The sequence below is a fragment of the Bacidia gigantensis genome (genome assembly GCF_019456465.1).
Source record: "Bacidia gigantensis strain McMullin 20006 chromosome Unknown contig_244, whole genome shotgun sequence".
NCBI classification, from domain to species: Eukaryota; Fungi; Ascomycota; class Lecanoromycetes; order Lecanorales; family Ramalinaceae; genus Bacidia; species Bacidia gigantensis.
Window position 1 is genome coordinate 814,928 of NW_025408600.1, and position 24,198 is coordinate 839,125.

The following is a 24,198-nucleotide window of genomic DNA, read 5'->3' on the forward strand; positions in this document are numbered from 1 at the left end:
GCAAAGCGAATCACAAACACATTGCCGGGACCAGCTGATCCATGACAAGCAACAAGCTCCGCATGATATCCTTGCCTTATTGTTTTTTCGAACAAGTTTGAAAGCTTTCGAGCTCCTCCTCCATTCAGCCCACAATGGGCAAGACACCAAAGCCCAAAAATGCTACTCAACGTAAGTGAGAAGATTCCCTATACCAGATTACCCCAGCCATGGTTAATCGTGCCCTCATAGACTCCATACACTCCCGTGCCGCTCGTCGCACTGCCGGTTCCCCCTCCTCCCCTGATCTCCAAATCACTTACCCATCCCCCCGAACCCACAATCCTCCTTCCACACACTTCCTCCGGCATCCTCAAGCGCAATTCCCATCAGAATCCCCTCAGGCGCAAGCAACGCCTTCGCTTAGAAGCTGGTCGAACTAAAGCGGAGAATGTACTGGAGCGTACGAAGGTGAAGATGATTGACAGTGAAGGGAGAGGCGCAAGGAAGAAAAGGCGAAGAGGGGAGTGGAAGGACATTGATGGAATGATAGAGCGGGAGGCTGCGCGGGAGACTATGAGGAAAGAACGGAGAAAACTTAGGAATCGAAATGGTCTTGGACGAAGTGTGGGGGTTAGCCCGGGGGCTGAATGCGAGGAATGGAAGGATGAAATGGATGTGGGAGAAGGGGGAAAAGGCATGGAAGTGGGGAATGAAAAGCTCGTAATTCACGACGAAAAGGCGGCGGTCGAAGCAACCGATGTGGAAGATGGTGCAGAAGAGAACGAGGATGAGATCTTATGATAGTACCTTCAGGTTGCGATATTGCTTACATGTCAGACACTGATACCCAAATAGATAATGATTGAAAGCAGACAAGTCTCAAATGATTTCATTATACTGTCGGATTTGCTCACGATTCTTTGAAAGCTTTCTGTTTCTGCCTCGAGTTCCAATTCAAGGTCCTGCTGATACTGCTCACCCAGTCCTCGCTCCGCCTGCCCGGTTGCATAACATTCGCAAATGGGTAGCGACTGGCGCTTATGGTCACATAGTCACCAGGGAACAGCTCAACTCGCTCTCTACCATCAAAGCTCGCCCAACTGCCTGTGCGGGCATCATAGGGCACTCCGACGCGAAGTACGATCGTGTCAGGCAGAATTACAGGTCTGAAGGAGAGTGTGTGGGCACAGATGGCGGTGACGAGGATAACAGGGTTTTCTGGATGGCACAATGAGCCTCCAGCTGCGAGATTGTATGCTGTAGAACCTGTCGGCGTTGCAACGCAGACACCGTCTGCTTGCACTGTCGTGAAGTGTTCGTCATCGCCAAAGATTTCTAGTGCAGACATTGCTGTAGAGAGACGTCAGCAATCGGTGATTATTAAGACGTTTTCGTTCATCATACTTGGATTTGGTCCCCTATCTACAACAATATCATTCAAAATCTCAAATGTACCTTCTGCTCGATGTGTGAAATCATTGTCAGCCTCTTCACCGACGAGCTCCTCCACTAGATCCCGATGCGACTGGCCTTTGTGCTGGGATCTCATGACGGTCTGCATTGCATACATCGATTAGCATTGGTCTTGGGAAGGTTCACACCGGTGTCAGAAGTGGCGCCCACTGTGCAACCACTGCTGGCTAGAAAAATAGAGATGATGCTTGATAGGGGCTTTGCAAGGCTGCAATGATGCGAAAAACACATACGCCTTCGAATCGTAGCCTCAAGCTGACTGTAACTCCGTCCTTGAATGCATTGGCGAGGGTATCACGGAAAAGCGCGAAGTCAAATTTGGTCAGGAAGCCTAGAGATCCAAGTGAGAAGGAGATGACAGGAGGAACGATTTGTTGAAATAGCCAGCTAGCATAGAGCAAGGTACCGTCGCCACCAAGAGTGATTACCAAGTCAAATGTTAGAGGATGTTTCGCAGCCAGATCATTGGTCCAATACTTCAAACGTCCTGCTCTTGATGGGTCTTTTGGGACAAGACCCTTGGCGTTGAAGATCGGGTTATGCTCCAAAGTGATCTCAACGTAGACCACATACGAAGCATTTCTTTCTTTCGATAGCAACCATTCAACCATCTCCCTAGTCTTGTCAATCAAGGTCACGTCATGTACTTTCGTCAAGATGAAGATAGTCTGCCCCTTTAATCTCAACTTGACACTGGCAAGCTGTTTCGATAGCTCACGAACTCCCCATGCCATATCAGACAATTCTCTCTTCGTAAGCATGCGTGACCGTTGAGACAGACGCTCATTTCCCATCGATTTATCCATCTTGGAGTCAACATCAAGGTCTTTTGGCTGGTTTCTGGTTGAAGTATGAGATACTCTTTCTTTCCCGAGCAAAGAGTGCACAAAGCAAGCCGTCTTCTGCCGGCGCTCATTGGAAGACAGTCTTGTATTATTAGATGCATCTGGATTGGCTAATGAAGATCTGCGTCTTTTTGCTTCTTCTACATCAAATACTACCTACTTGGACATTTGAGCAGGGAGAATGTCAACAGCAGTGCTGCTAGCATACCTCGAGCGCGTGTTGGTATTCAGCTCCGCCGACGGTAGACTTTCTGCAGAGCTGATAACTTTTTAGCACTATAGAATGCCTGTCCATTGTTGATATACGAACCTCACTTGTATCGTCGCTTGCATCGAGCGAATCCATCTAATTTGGCCAACGGCCACTGATTGCGCAGTAGAGTGCTAACTCCACCTTCGCAGTAATTATACCAATGTGAATTCCTCCGTCTGCAGTTCAGCCAGCCCAATGCTTCCGCTCATCGTTCGAAAGCTCGAAACGACGTCAGGCCTCCCGCATTGGGTCTTACTCAGCATTACGGAATACATAATCCATTGGTTCGGGTCGAAAGCGGGTCTACCCTTCCTAGCGGCTCTTAGCTGGACCTCCAATCGCTGGAGGGTCGTTTAGGCTGAGCAGCGAACTGAATCAAGCATTCAGAGTCAAGAGAAGAAGCGATCTCGGAATTAACGCGGGCAAAGTCGCAGACACAGGGATAGCGAATTGCGGAGATATCTCATGTTTTCCTACGTTCGTAATACATTATTGCACAGAAGTGCATGTCAGTGCTTACATTGAAACGCCCAAAGGAGACACTAGACCCCGGGTAAAGAGCAATGGAGGGATGCGCAATTGGCTTCTGGTGCAGATCCAGAAAGCTGCATCGCCTTTGTAAGACGCCGAGCTTCAGTACAGCATGCGCCCAATTAGCTGCTCAACGAGTTGACGCACTACGGAAGAATTATCCGCTCCATGGAATTTGCAGCGCCAGCTAGGGCCGCCTGTCAGACACGCTTGCGTGACTAACGAATTCGAGACGAAAGAGCCATCATCGTACATGCCCTGACTGTGATGCCACTACCTGTAACACTGTGAATGTAAGAACAGGTCACGACATCGTTGTTCTTCCCTCATGCAATCAGCCAAGACAGCACATAGCGAGCGACAGTAAGCCCGCAGAGCTGGGTCGGACACATCTGGTCATTTATGGTATTTCAACATTTCATGCACCATCAGAGTCTTTTGATGGTGTTGGCCGGATAGAGCATGTAATGCTATCAATGGTCGAAGTTTATTCGCCTGCAGGATCAAAGATCTCATGATCTGGGAGATATAACGCTCTGCCACTCCGAAAAGCCTAAGCCTTCCGGCCAGCGTCAGAGCTTTTCATGTTGCAGCAAATACAGCGAGCAACCATGGCACGGCCAGAGTCGCCGAATCATTGTTATGAGTGACTCGGAACTGTAAAGTATTGACGAAGCGACTGGTTACGAGTCTCTTAGCCTCTACTTTCGGTTGGTACAATTTCACTTCTGAGGGTGCAATCCTCCTGTGACCTGCTGCAAATTGCACGAGGTACCTCCGGAGATCACGGCAACCAAGATGCAAGGCTGATCCCTGTGACCGGATTATGGTAATTTAGTACGTCTTGATGAACGCAGCGCCTAAGAGAGCAAGCTTGTGCATGGTCTCCCGCGACCTTGTCTGTGGCGCGGAACCCATCGTGGTGCGTGCGAGTTTGCATGGGACTAGGCGCAAACCTAGCCAGTCGCGTCGCAGGCCATATCACGCCCTAGTGACCGAGATGCCCTGTTCAGACAAGTGCCTCCTTGGTGATTATTAGGTTCCCAAATATTCATCAAGCACTTAATACAACTGTAAGAGATCTTCATCGCCACTCGCGGGTGCTATGCAAGCCATGTGTTCGAGACGAAGTCGATGGAAGTCTCGACTGCGGAAACTGCAAATGGGAATGTCCAGCCCACTCCGCAGTGTGCCCGCTCATACGGTAGCTGTGTTATCAGCTAGTCATCGAAAGTTCGGTTGGAGGAAGGTGTTGTAGGAAAGCGTCGTGATTCTGGAACCTACCATCATCTTGAGCCGTTGGCAAGCCCCAGCGAGATATTATCGTTGATGATTATTAAGGCAAGCCATTCACTTGGAGGTGTACCTTGGAGAAATAGCGCGCAGTTGGGATTCGGTAGGGTGTGCGCTCGGTGTTGCATGGAGGGAATGGCTCGGGTGTTTGCGCCTCTTAGACTCCCACCCCAGTGCGTAAGAGCCGGGAATTATTCAATTTAAGCTATGGATTTAGCGCCACGAATCGACTCGCTTTTCAAGATCCGTTGAGGCTGGGTGCATGATGGACTATTTCTGATTGAGGGGCGGAGAACGTTGAAAAGGCCAAGTGACCACTACTGACCAGTAGTCATTCCATCTGGCGATCATAGTATATAGGATCGACCATAGCGGCGGCACTCACGACCAAAGCCACTTGCCTACGCCTTATCAGCTAGGTAACGAACGAGATTACACCGGATTATGCGAGCAGGCTCCCGTTGACATGTCCCCAGCTGAGAACGGCGTGATTAATCGGTGATACCCATCTCAAGTGCATGTGGTCTGGCGACCGGCTACCCTCGAACCGACCCACCTCACGACGAGGAAGCAGTGACTATGCCGCAGGCAGAAGCCATTAATATACGAAGCGGCGCGTGTGAGACTGAATAATGTGGGGCATGGGTTGATCCAGAAAGCAGAAAGGGGAGGAAGAGGGCCGCATAAGAGTTTGTTTCGTGTCAATCGGAGGGGGTTTCGAAATCTCGGGCCCACTTGGCCGCTCTTCGTGGCCTGTCATATGTTGTTGTTCCAGCCCCCAAATCAGCCAACAGCCAACTGACCAAGTCAGACCCTCACGCACAAAGAAGAATGATAAGCGAACGGTTGCTGTACGTACCTTCATGGTGCCTTTACAACTTAGTCCCTGCATCCTCCCTCCCCTCCTGCGAGGCACGTCAGCTCAGAAAGTCCCCTCACACCGCGCAAGAGTCTCAAATTAGCCTTTTCCCCCATCCCTAGTGCTTCTGAGCCAAAGAGTCAAAAAGCCAGCGAGTCGCTGCAGGCTTACGAGGCGCAATTCCAATGGATCCAAGTCTCGATGCAAGTCTCCTGAGATGATCTTAGTGGAGGGCACCGCTACCAGGAGGTAGTGAAGGACTAACTAGTAGTCGTACAGTAGGTACCTAGTTCTATGCATTATCATGATGACCCTTACAAGCCCTTTTCTGAACCCATGCTTTGTTTAGCCTGAGACGGCTGTTCGCGACCGCCGTGTCACGCCAGTGGCCAGTGGCCAGGGCTCATCAGAGCTATTTTCCTCTCGCTTTGATGCGGCCCTTCCTCCGATCAAGAATGGACTACCTTGTTAGCGTGACTAAGGGAGGAGGTCGCCAGGTTCCTCTCGCCGTCTCGCGTGCCACTTGCTTAATACTGCCACTAAAGCTGCCTAGCTTCACCGGCGGCTTGTCCTGCTCTGCTTGTTGTGCTGCACTCTTTCAACCGAATAACGCTCTCCATCCCACCTCTATCCTAGTCACTTCACCCGGTTATCCACCGCACGCCTTCCCGTCCAAACAGACCGCTGGACCGTGATGAAGCTTTGCTCACTTTGCAGGAATTGCAGCCGCCCTCCGTGCCTTTCTAAATAACACGGCTTCCATACGTGCTGTTACCTAGCAGCACCACACGCTGTGCAGGGATCTACTCCTGACGCATTTCGCCCTCCTTTGCAGCTAATACTCATCTAGTCAGCCAACATCTCGATGCTTTCAATGCCGTGCAAGCGTTATTTCACTCCCGCGGTTTGAGGAAAGGTTCCCTCAAATCTTGTCATGCGGTTTGTCTTTCTGCGGTGGGGTTGGTTGCGACACTCTCTTGACGCCTCCTGAGTATGATTCCCCATAACCATTTATTATTAGTGACGTGGTGAATTTTCTGCTGCCATCCTCCATCGTCCTCCTTTTCCCTTCTGCTAAAGGCAGCATTTCGCCGATCTGCAGCTGCAGGATGTCTGATCGATGACACTCAGTTCCAGCGTGAGGCAACTCCTATAAGCACAACGTTATCCTTTCCGCCTCCACGTTCTTCTCAAACAAACATGGCGCAAGCTTATCAACCACCTGACCCTCAAGATATGATATCACCTTTTGCCATGCCTCCTCCGCAGTGCGAGACCATCCCTCAAGGTCATTCGGGACAGTTTGCAAAATCTCAGATTTTGCGTCGGCTCTCCACGAAGTCGAACACCTCATCGAATAGCAGCAGGAGAACATCAGCAAGAATTGTAAAAATTGGAGGAGTGGGAAATAGCCCGCATAACGTACAAAGGAGGAGAACTACGGCAGCCCACCGGATGGGCGACTTCACACGGAGTATTCATGACAATCCGTATCTGACGCGGGAGCATCGACTGTGGAACTACCATCAGGCTCGGCAAACTCCCGAAGATGTCAGACCTTTCAGCTGGCACCCTGGATACGAAGGCTCGCATTACTCCCAAGAGCCAATCCACACAAATGAGTTGGCAATGGGAAACACAATAGCGGGATTGGAGAGCCTAGCTGTCACCAATACGCCGCCTTCGGTTGAAGATTCGATCCACAACGCTTTTACGATGGGTTACGGGTTTCCTGTGGGCATGGCCACGCAGCAGAATACACATCAGCTTGGTTCTCATCTGGATTGCAGACCAGCCCCGTGCAATATAACTTATCCACAGCCTTTTAGTCAGGACATTCGTCATGGTGACTGTTCGACTTCTCAGTGGCACTATCCCTACAATCCCACACCGTACGACAACCCTACTTTCGCTGGTCCGGCAGTAGCTCCACAACAATTCTCCAGCGGTGGTAGCCATGTCCATCACAAGGCACAGCCAGCTCAGGTGGAGGACGAGGGTGAAGAGTTAGTTGGCATAGGGCTTTACGACAAGGGAGACGTCGTTTCCCCGATCTTCAACCCGGCTGTACCCAAGGTGTCACAACAGATCAAAGTAGGCAAGGACCTCAAACTCGAGGAAACCTGGCAACCTCCCGAAAATGTTGATGACGACGATGATTCTAGCGTGGAAGGTGAGGAGGTTGACGAGCTTCAATGCATTGCTCCTGTCGCTGGCGAGCCCCAACACACATGCTTTCCTTCTTATGGCGACTTATCCAATCAAACCTTCTTCTTGGACGACAATGATGACGCGTACGTCAACAACGATCAGTACCCCGACTACCTGGGCCTGGATTATAACAGTGGATTGCAGGCGAAACCGCAGCCTACCGAATCAGGCAACATCTTCTGGTTTTGAAAGAGGCAAAGGAGGCGGTGTTGCGTGTTAGTGGTCAAAGATGATGTGCAAAGTTTAGACATGATACCCCCATAGATATTTGAACTTGAGCAACCCAGTATTCAAACCGTGTCAGTTGTTACACTAAACAGACGTCACTGATCCCAAACATGCTGCACCCATTCTCGCCAGTTTGACCAGGGCATTCCATAAGTCTTCCACAATAAGCCAATCACAATGTAGGGCGATAAGACATTAGCGGCCTTGCACTAAGATGACGCTAAAGACGGCTCGGAAACTCAGAGTCAAGTGGGGGAGCCCGAGAGCGCGCTTGGCACTAGCCCACTCCCACTTGACCTTCTCATCTCGACGGGACTGACTTCTGATCAACCCTAGGACTCGCTCTTTTAAGTACTTGAGCCATCCGTGAGAGAGGTGCTGTCTCGGTTTACGCGTGTAAGCCTGAGAAGATGAACTTGTTATTGGACAGCTGCATTCACAGATCCTTTGAGATCATGTTATGGCAGGCGACAGTCGCAGCGTTGCCAAACATTTAGATGGTCCGGTTTTGAAGCCAAACTGAACCACCAGTGGCACGATTCACAGTTCAACAGTTGGTCCAAAGATCAAATGGGACAGCTAGCAATCAAATTGATCCCTACGATGGACCGACTATTACGTGGACGAACTAGTCCGTTTGCTCAAACTGCTAGCGGTCCACTAAAGCGTTGGCAACGCTGCTGACAGTCGACCATTCAAGAGCTTTGGCACCGTGTAGCTTCACGCAGAGTCCTCATTCTCTTGTCAGCATATCGCATGTCCTGGCTTCAGAGGTATGGCATCTGTATGTGCTCCAAAACGCTCGGATATCTCTTTTCGGTGGGTTGTGAATTAGAATAAAAGCGCAGAGGGAATAAGGTGTTGATGCACGGCTGAGTTCGAATCGTCAAAATCGGCGGCCAGAAGAAACACAGGAGAAGAGCTGAAGCTTAAGAAATATCCGTACAAAATGCACTCGAGGCACTTCTCCAAAGTAGTAGAGGGCAGACAAGGCCAATGTAGGAGACCGTTTGGCAGGAAAGAGGGTTAAGTCGGTATCACGTATGTGCTTTTTACCAAGAACGCCGTAAGAGGGGCCAAGGAATCCGTAGGGTCGAAGCACATCCATATCATTGATACGGTCGTAGGAAATATTGGATGGATTTGGAAAGGTCTACTGGTACACACCTAGAAAAGACTTCTCGGAAGTGAAGAAGCAACTTGAACACTTCCGCAAAGTCGGTTGATTGGATTTTTCCAAAGAATGAAAGATTATAAAGCTGCTGTCACTGACACCATCCTGTCCATTAGACAGTGTTCCCACCATTGTTGGCGTATACATCGTCGTTCTGTCTTTTTGATGACGATCTCCTTACTGCGTCACCTCTTCTTTTCCCCCTAGACGGCTCGGCACGAGAGACCTTTTGCTTCCTTTATATTGCACCCCTCGCACGCTCCTTTCTCCCACATCGTGATACTTGATAACGGCCGTCACTAAAACTTTTGAAGTATGTCCAAACTATGACACCATAAATGTACCTTGATGTGTAGAATTCCTAATCCTTTCAATACTGATCTTCAACTGGAAGGATAGTTTGAGGAGGTTATGTACGGTTCGTCAATCTTTTCTAAGAACAGCATCCATCAGATTTCTTATCGGGTTCGCGTGAAAAATGGAAGGACCAAGAATTATCAATTACTAAACGAGTATCGCTGCAGCATATTGGATGCAGTAAAAGTCTTTTGATGAACAAAGCTTAGATGCGATGAAAGGCTTTCGAGTCCTTGTGACTCCTTGGCGTTCGTCAGACGAGCTGCTGCGAGTGCGTGAATGCTTATATCCAGAGCACTTCAAGCCTGCAGTAGACATATTCAGTCATACAGACGTTGAAAGGAGCGGCAAGTCCGACGTCATCTGGCAAGGGCAGAAAAGAGCTTGTGATCAGGTAAGAAATCTAAATATGGCTTTTGCAAGATCTTTCCTTTCAGCATCTTTTGATCACAGGCGATGTGGGTTTTGGTCTCAGTATTGCCTATTCCTTTGATCTGAACCTTCTCGTCGCCTAGATATCCGCGTGGAAACTTCGCCCACCTCTCCCCCACCCAATCGAGTCAACCTGGCTTCTCACCGAGGCTGTCCTCACAGATCATCAAATCGCCTTCAGTAACCCTCTCCATCCTAATATGTGTACCTTTTCCATCAAAGCCAGTTATGCAACGGCTCTTACACGGTTCGTGACCGCTCTACTTGACTCCTCACAGACATCCAAATATAAGGTCTCGATGTACACGAAAGCAGCGGAACTTGGACTGCCGGCTATGTTTGTGGATCTAAGGCATGAGGCCACGCATGGGGAGCTGCCTAGTCTTTCGGTCCTCAGGGATGCAACAAAGAAGGCGCTGGAGTGGTTATGGGATGACTACTGGAGGAAGCTAGAAGAGCAAGGGAGAGAATATGACATGAAGGGGGAGCGATACGCAGAGGATACAGCCGAGCGAGTAGCAGAAGAAGAGGCCACGGGCGCAGATGATGGAGCAATAGGGCTTGAGCAGGTCGATGTAGAGCCGTGGGGTGTAGTCAAGAGCCCCTGGAGACCTGTCCCTTTTGGGATGATTTGATTCCCTTGACCTTTCACCAAGTGTTGATGCCATATCGCCACCACTGCACCGCCACGAACGACGTGTTGCCAATTAAAAGGAATAATAGAAGGGGTATGGGTAAGCGAGATGTCTTCCAAAGAGGTTAATGCATAGGCTTCAGCCCTCACACTACACCAATTATGGATGGCTTCTTGGAGCTATCATTGGTGTGATCTCGGTTAGGTGGGGAGGGAGATAAGAACAGTGTCTCCGACATCTCATATAGCCCAAAAATTTTGACTGCGATCCTTCAACACACTTGCCTTCAATCTACTCAAATTGCAAGATCAATGCTTCTACATCGCTTCTTACCAACCACACACGACATCCCACAACATGATCATCGACGGCCTCACCCTTCTCCTTGAGCCGTAAATCGCGGAGGTGACCCCCGGAAGTCAAAGCCTAAAGTCACCAAAGCTTGCCCACGCCCACAGCTTGGCCGTTGGTCATCGGATATGGCTAGCCTACCTGCTCAGCCAGGCCATGAGCCCTCAGGCTTCGTCGCGCCATCGTCCTACCTGCGGCGCCCTCGCGGACAATCTCACCCTCCAGCCCCAATGTCGGCCCCAGAACAGACTGGACCGGAGAGTGCTATCGATCGGGAGCAAAGGAAAGGTCTTGTAAGTCCCTCGTCAACGTAAAATCCAAGCAGAAAGATTTGCACTGCAAAGAGATTCAACTGTCGTGGCAAGCGAGTATGACGTGCTCACAGGCAGTGAATAGGAGAAGATACGAGCCTTCTTGAAAGTGAGAACGAGTTATGATGTTCTACCTTTGAGCTTTCGTTTGATCGTGTTCGACACAAGTCTTTTAGTCAAGAAGAGCCTGTCCATTCTCATCCAGAACGGTATGTTTCCCAGCCATGTCTTTAGGCATGTGCAGTATGAAGCTAAGAAGACAGGCATTGTATCAGCACCCCTATGGGACTCAAAAACCTCGACCTTCGCGGGTCTTTTGACAACGTCAGACTATCTCAATCTGATCCAGTACTACTGGCAAAATCCCGAGGCTGTGAGCAGGATCGATCAATTCAAGCTAAGTAGCTTGCGAGGTACACGATACGATGTAGTAACATGGGACTTATTAAGGCGCTGATATTCATTGAAGAAATAGAGAAGGCCATTGGTGTGCAGCCACTGGAAACAGTCTCGATCCACCCACGGCGACCTCTATATGAGGCATGTCGTTGGATGCTAGAATCAAGGGCACGCCGAATACCGTTGATCGACATTGATGACGAGACCAGACGAGCGATGGTCGTGAGCGTTGTGACACAGTATCGCATCCTTAAATTTGTAGCTGTCAATGTCTCGGAGATCACAATGCTCCGCAAGCCTCTAAGATATCTGAAGCTTGGGACCTACAAGGATTTGCAGACCGCCCGGATGGAAACGCCAGTGTTCGAGGTCATTCATAAACTTGTCAACTACTCTATTTCAAGTATACCAATCTTGAACACTGATGGTAAGAGCTACCCTTAGCAGGCTGAGCGAGCTGACATCTGGAAGGTGTGGTCACAAACGTCTTCGAGGCTGTTGATGTTATCACTTTGATCAAAGGTGGCATGTATGATGAGCTTAATCTGAGTGTGGGTGAAGCGCTGCAAAAGCGCCCCGACGATTTCCAAGGCATCTACACCTGTTCGATTGACGATAGTCTTGATACAATTTTTGACACAATTCGTAAGTCACGAGTTCATCGATTGACCGTTGTGGACGAAGAGAATCGTCTTGCGGGACTCTTAAGCTTGAGTGATATATTAGAGTATATTCTCCTAGAAGGCGAGGCTGAGGATGATAAAAAGGAGTAAGAAAGGCTAGCAGGACCTAGCATAGATTGGCGTTCTTTGCCAGTCATCGGCGCCTTACCTCTTGGCTGCTTGTAGCTTTTTGAGAACAGAACGTTGCCACGCGATCAATGAGGCTTTGGATGACACATATGGAAAGATCTCTTCACTGTAAAATTGCTTTTCCGTTATGTCTTTGACACTTTTTAAAATAAAAGCGGATACCCCTATCGACACACTGCGAAGTGAATGAAATCAGTATACTTTGTTTGAAAGTGCAAAAGATTTAAAGTCCATCTTGATCGTCACTCAGCAGCAACGCTTAAGCTTTTCAAGCAGGCGCAATCAATGACGGCGACGGCCATGGAGATCGACTATCATTCGACTAATGAAGGCTTCATAATCCCCGTTCTACATAACTACGGACATACTTCGGAATGCAGCATTCAAAATCCTTGGGATCTTTTGCATTCTTTTGCGCTGACAACAGTACCACTGCATTGATCGAGCACAATCGACCTAGGAAACGCTCGTCGTTGGATAACCTAGTCATACCTGGCAGAACACGGCTGCCGTCGCACAAAGCAGAATCATTCGATATTCAACTCACCCATAACCTCCTCAAGTCGAGTATGGCGCAGTTGCCAGAACCTTCAGCAAAGTCTGAAGCAAAGTCGACGCAGGGGCATCACCCACCCATGAATATAGAAATAGGCCAAGAATTGCGCCGGAGCAATGATGAAATGCTCTCGGATAGGCTAGATGGTCATGCCTTTGAAGAGCTGGTAATACCGCACCGCCGTACAAGAAGCCCCAGACTGGGCTCAAACAATCCCTACCGTCCGCGACCACCAGCAGTGCCGCTGGAGGCGCAGACTTATGATGGTGCTGGAGACAAAATTTACGACTCGCGCGTGACAAGTACTTCCTGGAGTACCGTCAGCAGGGTCAGCCATCGCGTATTCTCGGACTCGTCTGCTGCGCATTGGAAATCTGCCAGCGCAAAATTCAATATCGAATTCAACAGTCTTGCGTCCAAATACGGACTTCCAAAGCTTAGTATTAAGCGAGAGGGCAGGTTTCATGTATTCGAGTTGACACAAGGTCGCTAACATCACGGCTAGAGCCCAATGAAGACAGCTCCTCGATCCAGAGTACCTCAAAAGACCACAAACATGGCTGGTTCGCTCGCAAGCTTTTCCCGCGTCCGTCCCTCACACATACGTATAAGGCAAAGACGACGTATAAGCCCGTTTCACGCAAGATGAGTTTTAGTAGGGCACCTTCCTTCAGCGACGATGGCCGCAAAAACATCCTAGAGGGCAAAACCCTTGAGGAAATCTGTCGACTCGGCGGGCTAAGCGTCTTGACTTTGCCTCCTAAATATAGTGTCGGGAGCTTGAATTTGCCCACCTGTCTTTCTGTTGCTGGAAAATTTCTATTGGAGCATGGTAAGTTCCTAGGCGGACGGTGCATGTCTTTTCCCGCTTACAGCTGTACAGGTGTCAATGCTCCAGGTTTGTTTAGAATACCTGGCCAGTCCGCTGTCGTAAACGCTTTGTACGACTACTACGCAAATCAATTTGGGAACGCTGGAAGTCCCACCAAGGTACAGGCTACTGTGCAACCCGGTCAACTGCCATTGCATGTGGATTCTACGCTTGCGGACGTAGCATCGTTTTTCAAGAAAGTTGTCAAGGGCTTACCTGGCGGCCTTCTCGGATCACTTGAGCTATTTGAGGCGATTCAAGGCATCTTTCTCAATCTCCAACGAGTCCCTTCTCTCACAGACCAACAGATGACTATGCTGAGAGCGAAACTTATCGCTTTAGCCATACTCTCAGTACCCTCATCTCCTCGGACGAACTTAATTCAGGCGCTCTTAGGGCTAGTCGCTCACTTTGGTGATGAGGCCAAAGCAGCTCGCAATCCCGCCTCGAAAATCCTAGACGGGACAAGAGATGACGGTTCTCGCCCAGAGCTGATGGATCACCAATCGCTGGGCGTGTGCCTAGGCCCTTTGCTTGTTGGCGACCAATTTGACCATGCTGACCGGTTAGAGGCAGATAATGAACGGAATTCTCGTTCAAGAGCTGAATTTGACAGTAAAACCAGCAAGAAAAAGCGCTCCGCCGCCGATAATAAGCTTGAGACAAGTGAAAACCTTGCGAAGCAGGTGAACCGCGCTAATCTGGCAGCGAACGTCATGCAGCTTCTCCTAATAGTCTGGTCCGAGGTCGTCAAGCAGCTCCGGATTCTGGTCAAACGCAGAAATGTGATTGGGCTTCATAATAATTCTCAACGTGACCGCACCGCTATTCCTAGGGGCAGCAAGTACTCTATCCAGGTTACGGATGAGGAATTACTCTTCTTGGATATTTTAAGAGGTCGCAAGCTCTCCGAAGATTACCCTTTCGATGTTCTTGTGAAACGAAAAGTCAAGGCTAAGACCAGATCGTCAATACCTGGCATTAACGCCAAGTCTTCTTGCAATTTTCGTCCAGGAATATCCCTGCTTACGAACAAGAATGACGACTCACTACTTGAAAGTCAGGACATTCGCAAGGAAGAATTGGCCACGAAGTCCACAAACAATCTTTCTTCTTTGTCTACTTCAAATCAGGATCTCCGTCCCCTAGACCAGGCTGAACAAGCGACATGGACGCCTGTGATTGAGAGGAGTCACTATTGTGCAAGCAGTGATGATGACATGGCAATGGGGCAATTTCTTCCTCCCAAGAAGTCACTACCCCGTTCTACAAAGTCGGCATCGAGCAGTCTGCGTCGATCCGCCACTCGAACACCAGCATCTCGAGACGCAAGTCTGCAAGGATTTCACAGATCGACGGCCTCGACTCCTGCAGCGGGGAGGAGTATGGTAGTCTTGGCTTTTCGGAGCAGCCCAAACTCGACTCACCGCCATGCACGTACTCTCGAAAAGCCCCTGCCTCCTATGAAAATAGGTCTGCCTCCACCACCGGTAGAGCCATCTTCGAAACGCCGACCATCTCTCCCATCACGAAAGTCCCAGTTGGAAGTCGATGAGAAAGGATCGCAACCAACAGTCGAAGGTGCATCGCACAACTCAGAGGGTGATCAGCCATTTGAAGCCAACAACCGCCCAGAAAACTCTTCTGCCGACGTCAGACAACCGCCAATCGATGGAGTAAATTGTGCTGACCCGTCTATACACGTGCCTAGCCAGAGAAGGGACCCATCAGATCCCAAAGTGACTCCTCACCACCCACCATCAAGTAGCACTACTCTTTTAGTTGCGCAGTCTTCGTCTTCTGAAGACCCTTTCTTCTCAATTTCTAGCAATAGCACCCCCCAACCGAAAGAATCACTGATACCAAAACCAAAGACCAATCTTGGACGCGTTCGTGATAGCTCAAGCCGGTCGCCTTCTCCTCCGAAACGGAAATCTGTATACAACATCATCGACAACAATGCAACTAGCTCGGATAACGTAGTTGGCGAGTCACCCGTTTGTACATCCTTGCCATATGATGAGAATGGTAAGCACAGCAGTGATAAAGGAAGCACTCCCCGCAGAGCGCTCCTCGGCTATTCAACAGGCTCTCCAAAGCCATTTGACAAAATGCAAATTGCTCGCTATGTTCATAGGCCTACTCGATCATCAGATTACGCTCCACCTGCAGCTCCTGAAACCATTCTCACTAGTGTCCGCAGCAACTCCAACAATGCTACACTTTACGCAGAGATTACCCGGCTCAAAAAGCAGAACGAACAGAGAGAGGAAACAAACAACGCTTTGCGCCGGAGCTTGGATGCTGCACGGGCGACTAAGGAAGAAGGACCACCGCCAGAGGGAAGTGGAAATCCTAAAGTGAGTTACGAAGCCAACAAGCGAGGTAGCTGGAACAAGGGCACCCTAAGCGAGAAGATCAGGGATGCGCAACAGGAACGCGACCATTGGAAGCAGATCGCTGAACGAGGGAGGAGAAACGAAGACTATTGGAAGCGAAAAGCCGAGACGCAGGAGAGAAAATTGAGGGGGCTCAGACGGGTGGGCGAAGAGATGGGACGACGGATGGACAAGATATCAACTCCGCAGAGCGCAGAGGAGAGGAATGGCAAGAGTTGGATTGTTGAAGAGGGGGAGGGTTCGTGGATACAGATAAGCAATGGTGAAAGGAAGTCTGGTGAAGACGGTGCTATAAAGGAAGGTTAGGAGGAATCGAAGAAGGGCGTTTCCATCTATAGGTCGTTTAAGGATGGAGTCGAAAGAGGGGAGTTATTATTATAGGGACGTTTTTCTTGCTTTTCGAGATTTACGACGGAGTCTTTCGACCGTTGGGTGTGGAGGTCGTGGTAGAATGGATAGTGACCATTGCGTGGTCGTGATGCTGCATATGATAATGAGCAATGAATATGATGAGTCTGACACGTCCATGAACAATGGGTATACCCATTTCTTTGCTTCCGTACTTGATTGAGTAGACGTAGCAGGAAGGGTCAATGGGCCCTAGGTGGCTCATTGCATATTTGCAGTGGTATTGGCATTGAATTGGCTTTCTCTGATTCGTCTTTGATCTTATCTTGTATGCCATAAGCCAGCCTCTACCCTCATGACATCCATCGGTTCCCCTTTCACCACTGCCAGACGCCTTTCAATCTTCCTCAATTCTCGCTCTATCCTCGATCGTGTTTCCTCATCGATGCTAGAAGAGGAAAATTACGTTAGTCCATCTGCATCCTCAACCTCGTCATAAGTAAAAGCAGGCACGTCATGGTGTCATTGTACATAGTATTCCTCGCCGTGGCTCTGAACCGAATCAGGCTCTTCCACACGTCATAGACATGCTTTCTCTTTCATCTTTCCCTATGATACCGTCTCAAGCGCTACCACCAAGGGCCAAGTCCGGTAGTGTGCAAGATCCAAAAGACGAGAGATCCATACCTTAGTAAACCCAATGTCCTGGCTCTTTTCCCTGAAACATTGTCTGCAGATATTGAGGCCATATTTGCGGATGAGACCGGCTTTATGTGTGCACACGCGGCTGCAAAAGTGTCACCAAAGCGTCAGCGATCATTCTTGCTCCCAGTTCAACTTGTCTGAATACATGGATCGAGGACGACCGGGAGGGGGCGAAGTAGACGTACCAAGACCGAGCGCCCTTGCCGTAGCCCCGGGGCCGGCTGTACCATACTGCCTCGTGCGACATACTTGCAGATACTGAAGGATAGGTCTCGAGGGTTCTAAAGCTCGTTCTTTTTGAAGGGGCGGAGGAAACGGGTCTGGACGACAAAATCAAGTTGTCGTCCGTTTGAGGCTAGAAGTGGGCGCCAAGACACTGGCTTTAAGCGAGACGCTAGCTGGACTTAGCGGAATTTGTCCATTCTCGCTTTCAATGATTCCGACAACAATTTGGCAACGAAAATGATTATAATTTGGGCTCGACAGAGTTAAAGGAGTGTGACACGTTATTTCCGTGCTTCGTGATCTGTATGCGCATGCCACAACTTGTATGCTTGCCTAGAGGTTCTGGAGCCAGGGTTGTGCTTTTTCAAAATCTATTGTGGCAAGATTTACGGTGCACACAGTACCTGTAATAGCATTTGTGATTTTTATTCTATTTCACTGCATACGCTTCTATTTGCTAGAGCTTGCCGTCGCCATGAAATCTCAGGACGTGCTCGCGTGGACACAGAAGCAAGAATGAATACCTTTGCTTTCCGAAGAAAGCTTCCCTTTTCTCTTCGTCCAACGCTTCCTTGTGTTTGGCATTTGGCGAATTTATCCTCATACTTGATGGAGAAGAGATCAGTGATACATTATGAAAAGATATACGGTATGTACGAATCTAAATTTTGTCCTATCGTACTGTGGTATGTGTGTCTGGGATTGTTATTAGCAACGACGAAGAAAGACTGGGTTACGTCGTATCTTACCCGTCAGTTTCGATGCACCTGTTGGCTCTTCTTTCCATACGCTATCAGCGTCTTTGTGGACTTTGGGCTCTTCAATGTATTCGCGTTTCTTCGCCTTCTCCTCAGAGCTGACGGCGTATCTTTCGTCTCGGTCTTGAATAATTTCCTTGAGTCCAATCACATCACCTTGTCTCTGTTCCGTGAAGCTCATCATTAACTCTGGACCACCAAGTGGCAATTTGTCGCCACGGTCAACCTGCCAAAAGTGATACGTCTTGCCATAAAGTCCAATGACTTCTTCCATTTCCTTAGTTTCCGCGACCTCCCATGCCGCATTGGGAACTAAGTTGGGTCCAGGCATGATTAACATGCCAGATTTGACTTCGTAAACATGAGAATGCCACAGCTTGCGCTCCTCTGGCAAGAGCGTCCCATACAACTTTGGAGTGATCATATACTCTATGCCGATGAGGCGGGCATTTGGCACTGGGCTTTCATATATGAGACACTGCCGGACGTCTGAGGAGATGGTGATCACGTCAGCTTGCAGATTCTCTATTCGAAGACCTTGAGGCCAAGGACGATGAGTCTAACCCTCGCTAATATGAGAGCAGTAATGGTTCGCTTCGACGCATCGCATTGAATCCGATGCATAGACGTGGAAGGCATTCAGATGAGCACATATTGACTTTACTGGACCAAAAGTCGGCTAAATCCAGATCAATGGAATTTGGAATGCCAGACGGAACGAGAGTTACTTACCTGAGCTATCGACGCCCCAGTCTCAAGGATTTGATTCTTGACGGAAACGGCCTCGCTCGATATTCCGCCGGCGACATTCTCAACGGCACTCATTGTTCCACGATAGAGTCTCTCTCTCGAAGACGTCGGAAGGAATCTGTGGAGTTCTTCGCGTTGATTTGCGCACTGACTTATATCGGCATATGGGTGATATTAGCGAAGGAAGGACGTGGAGAACGCGGAGCTTGGGACTATGAAGGTGGGCTTCGCAGCAATGCATCTTGATATGCAGTGGTAACTTACGTCATGCGGGGTCTGGGCAGGGTTCATTCACTGACACGGGTCACGCTGGAATGTGGGATGTGGATGTGGATGTGTCTTCGCAATACGTCTGACAAAAGCGCTCCGCCCGAACAAGACTTGCCTAAAGCTTCCCGGTCAATCGTTCACACCTAGCTTTTGGAGGCAAGTCTGGATGCATCATGTATCCTACAAGGTTAAAAGCGACAAGCATTCGCATCGCCGTTGCGTCGTTATTTCGCACCGCAATCTATCATCCGGCATTTTTCATTTCTCGCAACGTCCCCATGACTTCGACAGGCTCGGTCTTTCCAGTTGCTTTCTGTACAGTCGGATCCTGCTGATGTTTAGCATCGAGGTGAACTTGTGTACCGTTTCAGCCTACCTTCAACCTCATGAAAACATTGTATTCCTGTTCAGAAATTGAGGTCAGATCTGGGGATGACTGGATGCCACGCAAAGGGAAGTACCTTCTCATCTCCAATTGTGAATTTGCCCTGTGTTTCTTTATTGTTCTCCGCAAAAGATTGCAGCTTCTTCACGGGATCTGTTGGCAAGACTTTCACAAGAAACTTGCAATTTTGTTTCGTGTATTCATGGCCAGGCTTCGATGTATAATGTATTAGCAACGCCCTAGATACACGCTAGAATGCCTTACATAAATTTTGGTATTATCAGGCAGACTCGCAAGTGTTTCGTTCAGTGCCTTGTCCATTTCGGCTGGGGTACCCTCGAAGAATCTCCCACAACCTGTCTTTATTGTTATTTGAGTCCAGCGATAAAAGGCCAAGGGACTGTCGTACCGCCGATGAACAAAGTGTCCCCAGTGAAGACGACTTTCTCTTTTCCATCCTCCATGAACCAGCATATACTGTCTTGTGTATGGCACGGCGTGTGAAGTGCTTTCACGGAGATTCCCTCGCCGATTTTGAACGTCTCTCCATGTTTCGGTGTAGTGGTCACAGATTGGCAACTGTTGCCGCCAATAATCTTCGACAACTGAAATGCCGAGCGCTGTTTGGACTTAGCACAGCTTTCATTTGGAGGTGAGAGCCCAACGGTACAATTTTGTCATTGCCTCCAGCATGATCCCAGTGGCTGAGCCATGCTGAGCGACTTCATTATAATTGATGGAGTTCACAAAGCATACTGATGTGTATTGACGATGGCAGTCAGATTGATCTTTCCATCTTGGATGTGCGAGCTCAGGACCGGTGAAACCCTAGAAAGCGTTGGTCACCCGCCTGATCAAACACTTGATCCACTCGACATACTCGTCAGGATTGGCTGGATCAATCACTACGGCGTCATTTGTCTTGTCATCTTTCACAATGTAGGCATAATTGTTGCTGGAGCCAACCCCTGATCGGCCGGAGCAATCAGCCAGGTCTCATCAGCCAGACAGCCTGAAAAAACCCACACATTGGGATAGATGTGATATGCATTGCGCGGGGTAATGCAAGCTTCCCCCAACGTCAGCGACTTCTCGGGAGGAGCATTGTTGGAGCTTACACTAGTCGTCAATGATTGAAAGGTTGTCCGGAGCGAAGACCTCGGGATAATTTGAGCTATCATCTACAGCAACCGGCGCAGTCACATTGTTAGCAAGACGTCAGCAAGGCTGGAAACATTCAGCCTGTCAGGAATCGTCATCGAATTGCGGTCCAAATGCGGAAGCTTTGCCGAGGGTCCTCTCTATTGATGTATTCCCCCGCAATCTCCCCGCATGGATTGCCAACGCGGGATCATGGGTTAAAACAGATGGTTGCTCGGGCTATGTGCCTCGTATCTGCACTCACTTGAGCATTCCGTAGTTCCAACCGCTTGACAAAAGACAATAAACGATGTCAGCAGCTAAGCACTACCTCAAGGATCCCAACCACGCCGTCCTAACCTCTCTCAATGCCATCACGAAAACTAATCCTTCCGTTTGCCTCGACCCTGAGAACAAGATCATCTATCGGAACCCTGCCTCTATCAAGAACAAAACTCATGTCAGTGTTGTGTGCGGAGGAGGCTCTGGCCATGAGCCCGGTTTTGCAGGGTTCGTCGGCGACGGTGTCCTTACTGCGTGCGTTGCCGGCACAATCTTCGCTTCTCCAAGTGCGAAACAAGTCAGAGCCTGCTTGCTGCACCGATTGCCAGTGGAAAGCCAAGGAATTCTTATCATAGCGACCAACTACACAGGTGACGTGTTGAATTTTGGAATGGCAGTGGAGAAAGCTAGGCCCCTTGGGAAATCGGTGAAGATGGTAGTGGTAGGCGATGATGTTGGAGTGGGTCGGGCGAAGGGGGGAAAGTAGGCAGGCGAGGCTTGAGTGGGACTGCCTTGGTTGTGAAGATTTGTGGGGCGTTGGCCGCCAAAGGCGTCGGACTCGAAGAGTTGGCAAAAAGTGCGAGGACTGTGGTCAACAACCTTGTCAGCTTAGGAGCGAGCTTGAGTCGTGTACATGTCCCGGGAAAAGGGATAGACGACGCGAAAGAGGAGGAAGAAAGGCTCGGGCATGGCCTGGTCGAGATCGGCATGGGCATTCATAATGAGCCCGGTTGCGAGAAGAAAGTGACCGATCTGCCTGGACTCATCAAGATCATGCTTGCACAAATGCTAGACCAGAACGACAAAGACAGAGCGTACGTCAAGATAGAAAAGACCGACCAGACTCTTTTGTTGCTCAATAATTTCGGAGGTGTCAGCAATCTTGAGCTAGGTGCTATTCTGAACGAGGCGACACAACAACTTGCACACACCTACGAGATCAGACCCAGACGGATTGTGCAAGGCACCTTATTTGGTAGCCTCGATGGTCCAGGCTTCATCCTTACCTTGCTCAAACTTTCAGACATTGGGCTGGGGGCTGGCAAGACGATGCTCGAAGCCATTGATGCATCTGCTGATGCGGATGGGTGGCCTCGTTGCGTCTCGACCGAGACATGGGAGGCATCATATCCACCACCGCCCAAGATAGCTGAAGGAAAGGAAAAAGAGACGAAAATCACTAATCTCCGCCTCTCTCCACAAAGACTCAAGGAAGTCTTGACTCCTGCGCTCAACAAAATCATCGCGTCGGAAGGCGAAGTAACGAGATATGACACAGTAGTTGGCGACGGTGATTGTGGAGTAGGTCTTAAGCGCGGCGCAGACTCTACCTTGAAGGCGATTGAAGAGGTACACTCGGATGATATCATGGAAGCCTTCGCGAAGATCTGTCCTACGATTGAGATGTCAATGGATGGCACCTCAGGGGCTCTTTACGCCATCTTCCTCAACGCTCTCGCCTCGAACATCCGCTCACTTTCTCCTTCCTCACCTTCACCGGTAACGACTGAGACTTGGGCGACAGCACTGTCAATGTCGCTCAAGAATCTAGCAGTATACACCCCAGCGCAACCGGGCGACAGGACACTCATGGATGCCCTGGTGCCTTTCGTCCAAGAATTGGAAGCCTCGAAGGATGTGAAGAAAGCTGCAGAGAAGGCCAAGCAGGGCGCAGAAAAGACAAAGGGTATGAAGGCGAGTCTTGGCCGAAGTGTGTACGTGGGAGGAAGTGGCTATCAAGAAGTGCCGGATCCGGGGGCTCATGGGTTGAGTATTTTTTTAAACGGAATCGCTGATGCGTTATGAGACTTTGAAACTGAGTTATCATAAAAAAGAAGATTTCCTGACCAAAAGAAAGCTCGCTAGAGTGTATATGCTCTCTTGAAGTGCGAAATGAATGTTTCATGGCTGTGGCCGATACCACTTATGGTAGCAAGTGAGACCCGTGCATTTGGTCAGTTATTGCATGTTGTTGAATAAGCCATGGATTTCGCTCTACCTCCGTTGACAAACACGTCTGACACGGTGAATCAGTCAAGACAATGTATACTGTTGGAGGCTCTCCCGTGGGATGCTCCGGACAAGATAGATTTTGAAAATATGAAAGCAGCTGTCGGTCAAAGGTAAGCCCCGTGGACTTGTATTCTCTCAGGGTAAATCATTATGAGAAGCCCAATATGTCGGACAGCGTGCTCTAGCGATCGGCCACTCCATGTGGCTTTTCGGCTGCTCAATACTGCCGATCGAGTCATCTCAAGTTTTTGGATTTCCATTATTGGACCTCGACTGTACTCACTTTCAATTGGGGGTATCACTTTTCCATAAAATCTCTTTTCACATGAGTCTGAAAGGCACTGCACCTCGAACACCTTCGGCCGCATCATCCCTAAACCTATTCCATCTAGTTTTCAATTCAGAACGGCTTAGCAACTTTTCTCCCCTCCCTGATCCTCCTACCAAGCCCCTCCCCTTCATCCCTGATCTCCTCAAACTCCTTCCAACTGACCGGCGCCATCGTCCCACCCGTCCTCTCACTCCTCGCCATCACCACCCCCAACTCATTCCTCCCTGTATGCACATAATAATTCGCACTATCCCCCAGACTGATGACTTCGCCTTTCACCACATCACCCGGCCGAAACATCTCAGAACAGACAATCTTGTCTTTTTCTGTGGCCCGGATGTCTTCGCGCCGGATGGTGGCCGGGTAGGCGTCGCTACAGACATGGAAGCGGGAGTTGTCGTAGTAGTAGTCGTCGTCGTTGTCAGTGTGAGAGTCGTGGACGGCGGGGACGGGGTTGGTGGGGGCAAGCGAAACACAGAGGATGCCGAGATCGACTTGGCGTTGGCGGACGCGGAGGACGCGGGCTAGGACTAGAGAGCCGACGGCTGGGAGGACATTTGTGTTGCTTACGTGGGCCGAGGACGTGGTGCCGTAAACTGGTGAAGGGAGAAGGCGGGGGATCGTTATGATGGGTTTACTGTTTGAAGTTTTTGGATGTTCTGCGGGAGAGAGGATTGTGGGGGTGCCGAGGAGGGAAGCGACAATTTGGCCATCGTGGATGTGTACACCGGGTCCGGCGGTGTAGATAGAGGCAGAGCCGAGAGGAAGGCCCGGGTACGCAGATGTAGGAAGCGATGGGCTGGTAGTTGGCATTTGTAAGTAGAAACGAAGGAAAGGGTAGAAGTAGACGTAAAGCGAGAAGGGTGACTAGCGTCCTGAAATTACCGGCACGTCATGGTATGCTCTTCGTGGCATGCTCTTCCAACGAACTGGGAGGTCAGGATCACACGATGTTCGTGCTATTAATACTGTCACTACATCTACAAAGAATGGGAGGGACAGAATAGCCCCCCGACGCT

At 49.6% G+C, this 24,198-nt stretch overlaps 8 protein-coding genes across 8 annotated transcripts; 4 read left to right on the forward strand and 4 right to left on the reverse strand.

The window, feature by feature from the left end:
• Positions 1–159: 159 nt before the first annotated feature.
• Positions 160–783, forward strand: KY384_004899 (uncharacterized protein; the record flags this gene model as incomplete). The annotated part of the gene is made up of 2 exons (XM_044813402.1): positions 160–171; positions 232–783. The coding sequence occupies 2 exons, from the start codon at positions 160–162 to the stop codon at positions 781–783; spliced, it is 564 nt and encodes a 187-aa protein (XP_044669680.1).
• A 109-nt stretch (positions 784–892) lies between these two features.
• KY384_004900 (uncharacterized protein) lies at positions 893–2,595 on the reverse strand (the record flags this gene model as incomplete). Its single annotated transcript, XM_044813403.1, has 4 exons — positions 893–1,332; positions 1,387–1,537; positions 1,689–2,456; positions 2,509–2,595. The coding sequence occupies 4 exons, from the start codon at positions 2,593–2,595 to the stop codon at positions 893–895; spliced, it is 1,446 nt and encodes a 481-aa protein (XP_044669681.1).
• A 3,841-nt stretch (positions 2,596–6,436) lies between these two features.
• Positions 6,437–7,636, forward strand: KY384_004901 (uncharacterized protein; the record flags this gene model as incomplete). The annotated part of the gene is made up of 1 exon (XM_044813404.1): positions 6,437–7,636. One exon carries the CDS (start codon positions 6,437–6,439, stop codon positions 7,634–7,636), a length of 1,200 nt encoding a protein of 399 aa, XP_044669682.1.
• A 3,218-nt stretch (positions 7,637–10,854) lies between these two features.
• KY384_004902 (uncharacterized protein) lies at positions 10,855–16,278 on the forward strand (the record flags this gene model as incomplete). The annotated part of the gene is made up of 7 exons (XM_044813405.1): positions 10,855–10,917; positions 11,021–11,348; positions 11,405–11,761; positions 11,806–12,103; positions 12,607–13,109; positions 13,208–13,534; positions 13,586–16,278. 7 exons carry the CDS (start codon positions 10,855–10,857, stop codon positions 16,276–16,278), a joined length of 4,569 nt encoding a protein of 1,522 aa, XP_044669683.1.
• A 1,680-nt stretch (positions 16,279–17,958) lies between these two features.
• Positions 17,959–18,833, reverse strand: KY384_004903 (uncharacterized protein; the record flags this gene model as incomplete). Its single annotated transcript, XM_044813406.1, has 2 exons — positions 17,959–18,567; positions 18,741–18,833. 2 exons carry the CDS (start codon positions 18,831–18,833, stop codon positions 17,959–17,961), a joined length of 702 nt encoding a protein of 233 aa, XP_044669684.1.
• Positions 18,834–19,272: 439 nt separating this feature from the next.
• KY384_004904 (uncharacterized protein) lies at positions 19,273–19,734 on the reverse strand (the record flags this gene model as incomplete). Its single annotated transcript, XM_044813407.1, has 4 exons — positions 19,273–19,356; positions 19,405–19,431; positions 19,490–19,624; positions 19,678–19,734. The coding sequence occupies 4 exons, from the start codon at positions 19,732–19,734 to the stop codon at positions 19,273–19,275; spliced, it is 303 nt and encodes a 100-aa protein (XP_044669685.1).
• A 1,129-nt stretch (positions 19,735–20,863) lies between these two features.
• On the forward strand, positions 20,864–22,641 carry KY384_004905 (uncharacterized protein; the record flags this gene model as incomplete). The annotated part of the gene is made up of 2 exons (XM_044813408.1): positions 20,864–21,277; positions 21,361–22,641. 2 exons carry the CDS (start codon positions 20,864–20,866, stop codon positions 22,639–22,641), a joined length of 1,695 nt encoding a protein of 564 aa, XP_044669686.1.
• Positions 22,642–23,248: 607 nt separating this feature from the next.
• On the reverse strand, positions 23,249–24,075 carry KY384_004906 (uncharacterized protein; the record flags this gene model as incomplete). Its single annotated transcript, XM_044813409.1, has 2 exons — positions 23,249–23,978; positions 24,065–24,075. The coding sequence occupies 2 exons, from the start codon at positions 24,073–24,075 to the stop codon at positions 23,249–23,251; spliced, it is 741 nt and encodes a 246-aa protein (XP_044669687.1).
• Between the last annotated feature and the right edge of the window lie 123 nt (positions 24,076–24,198).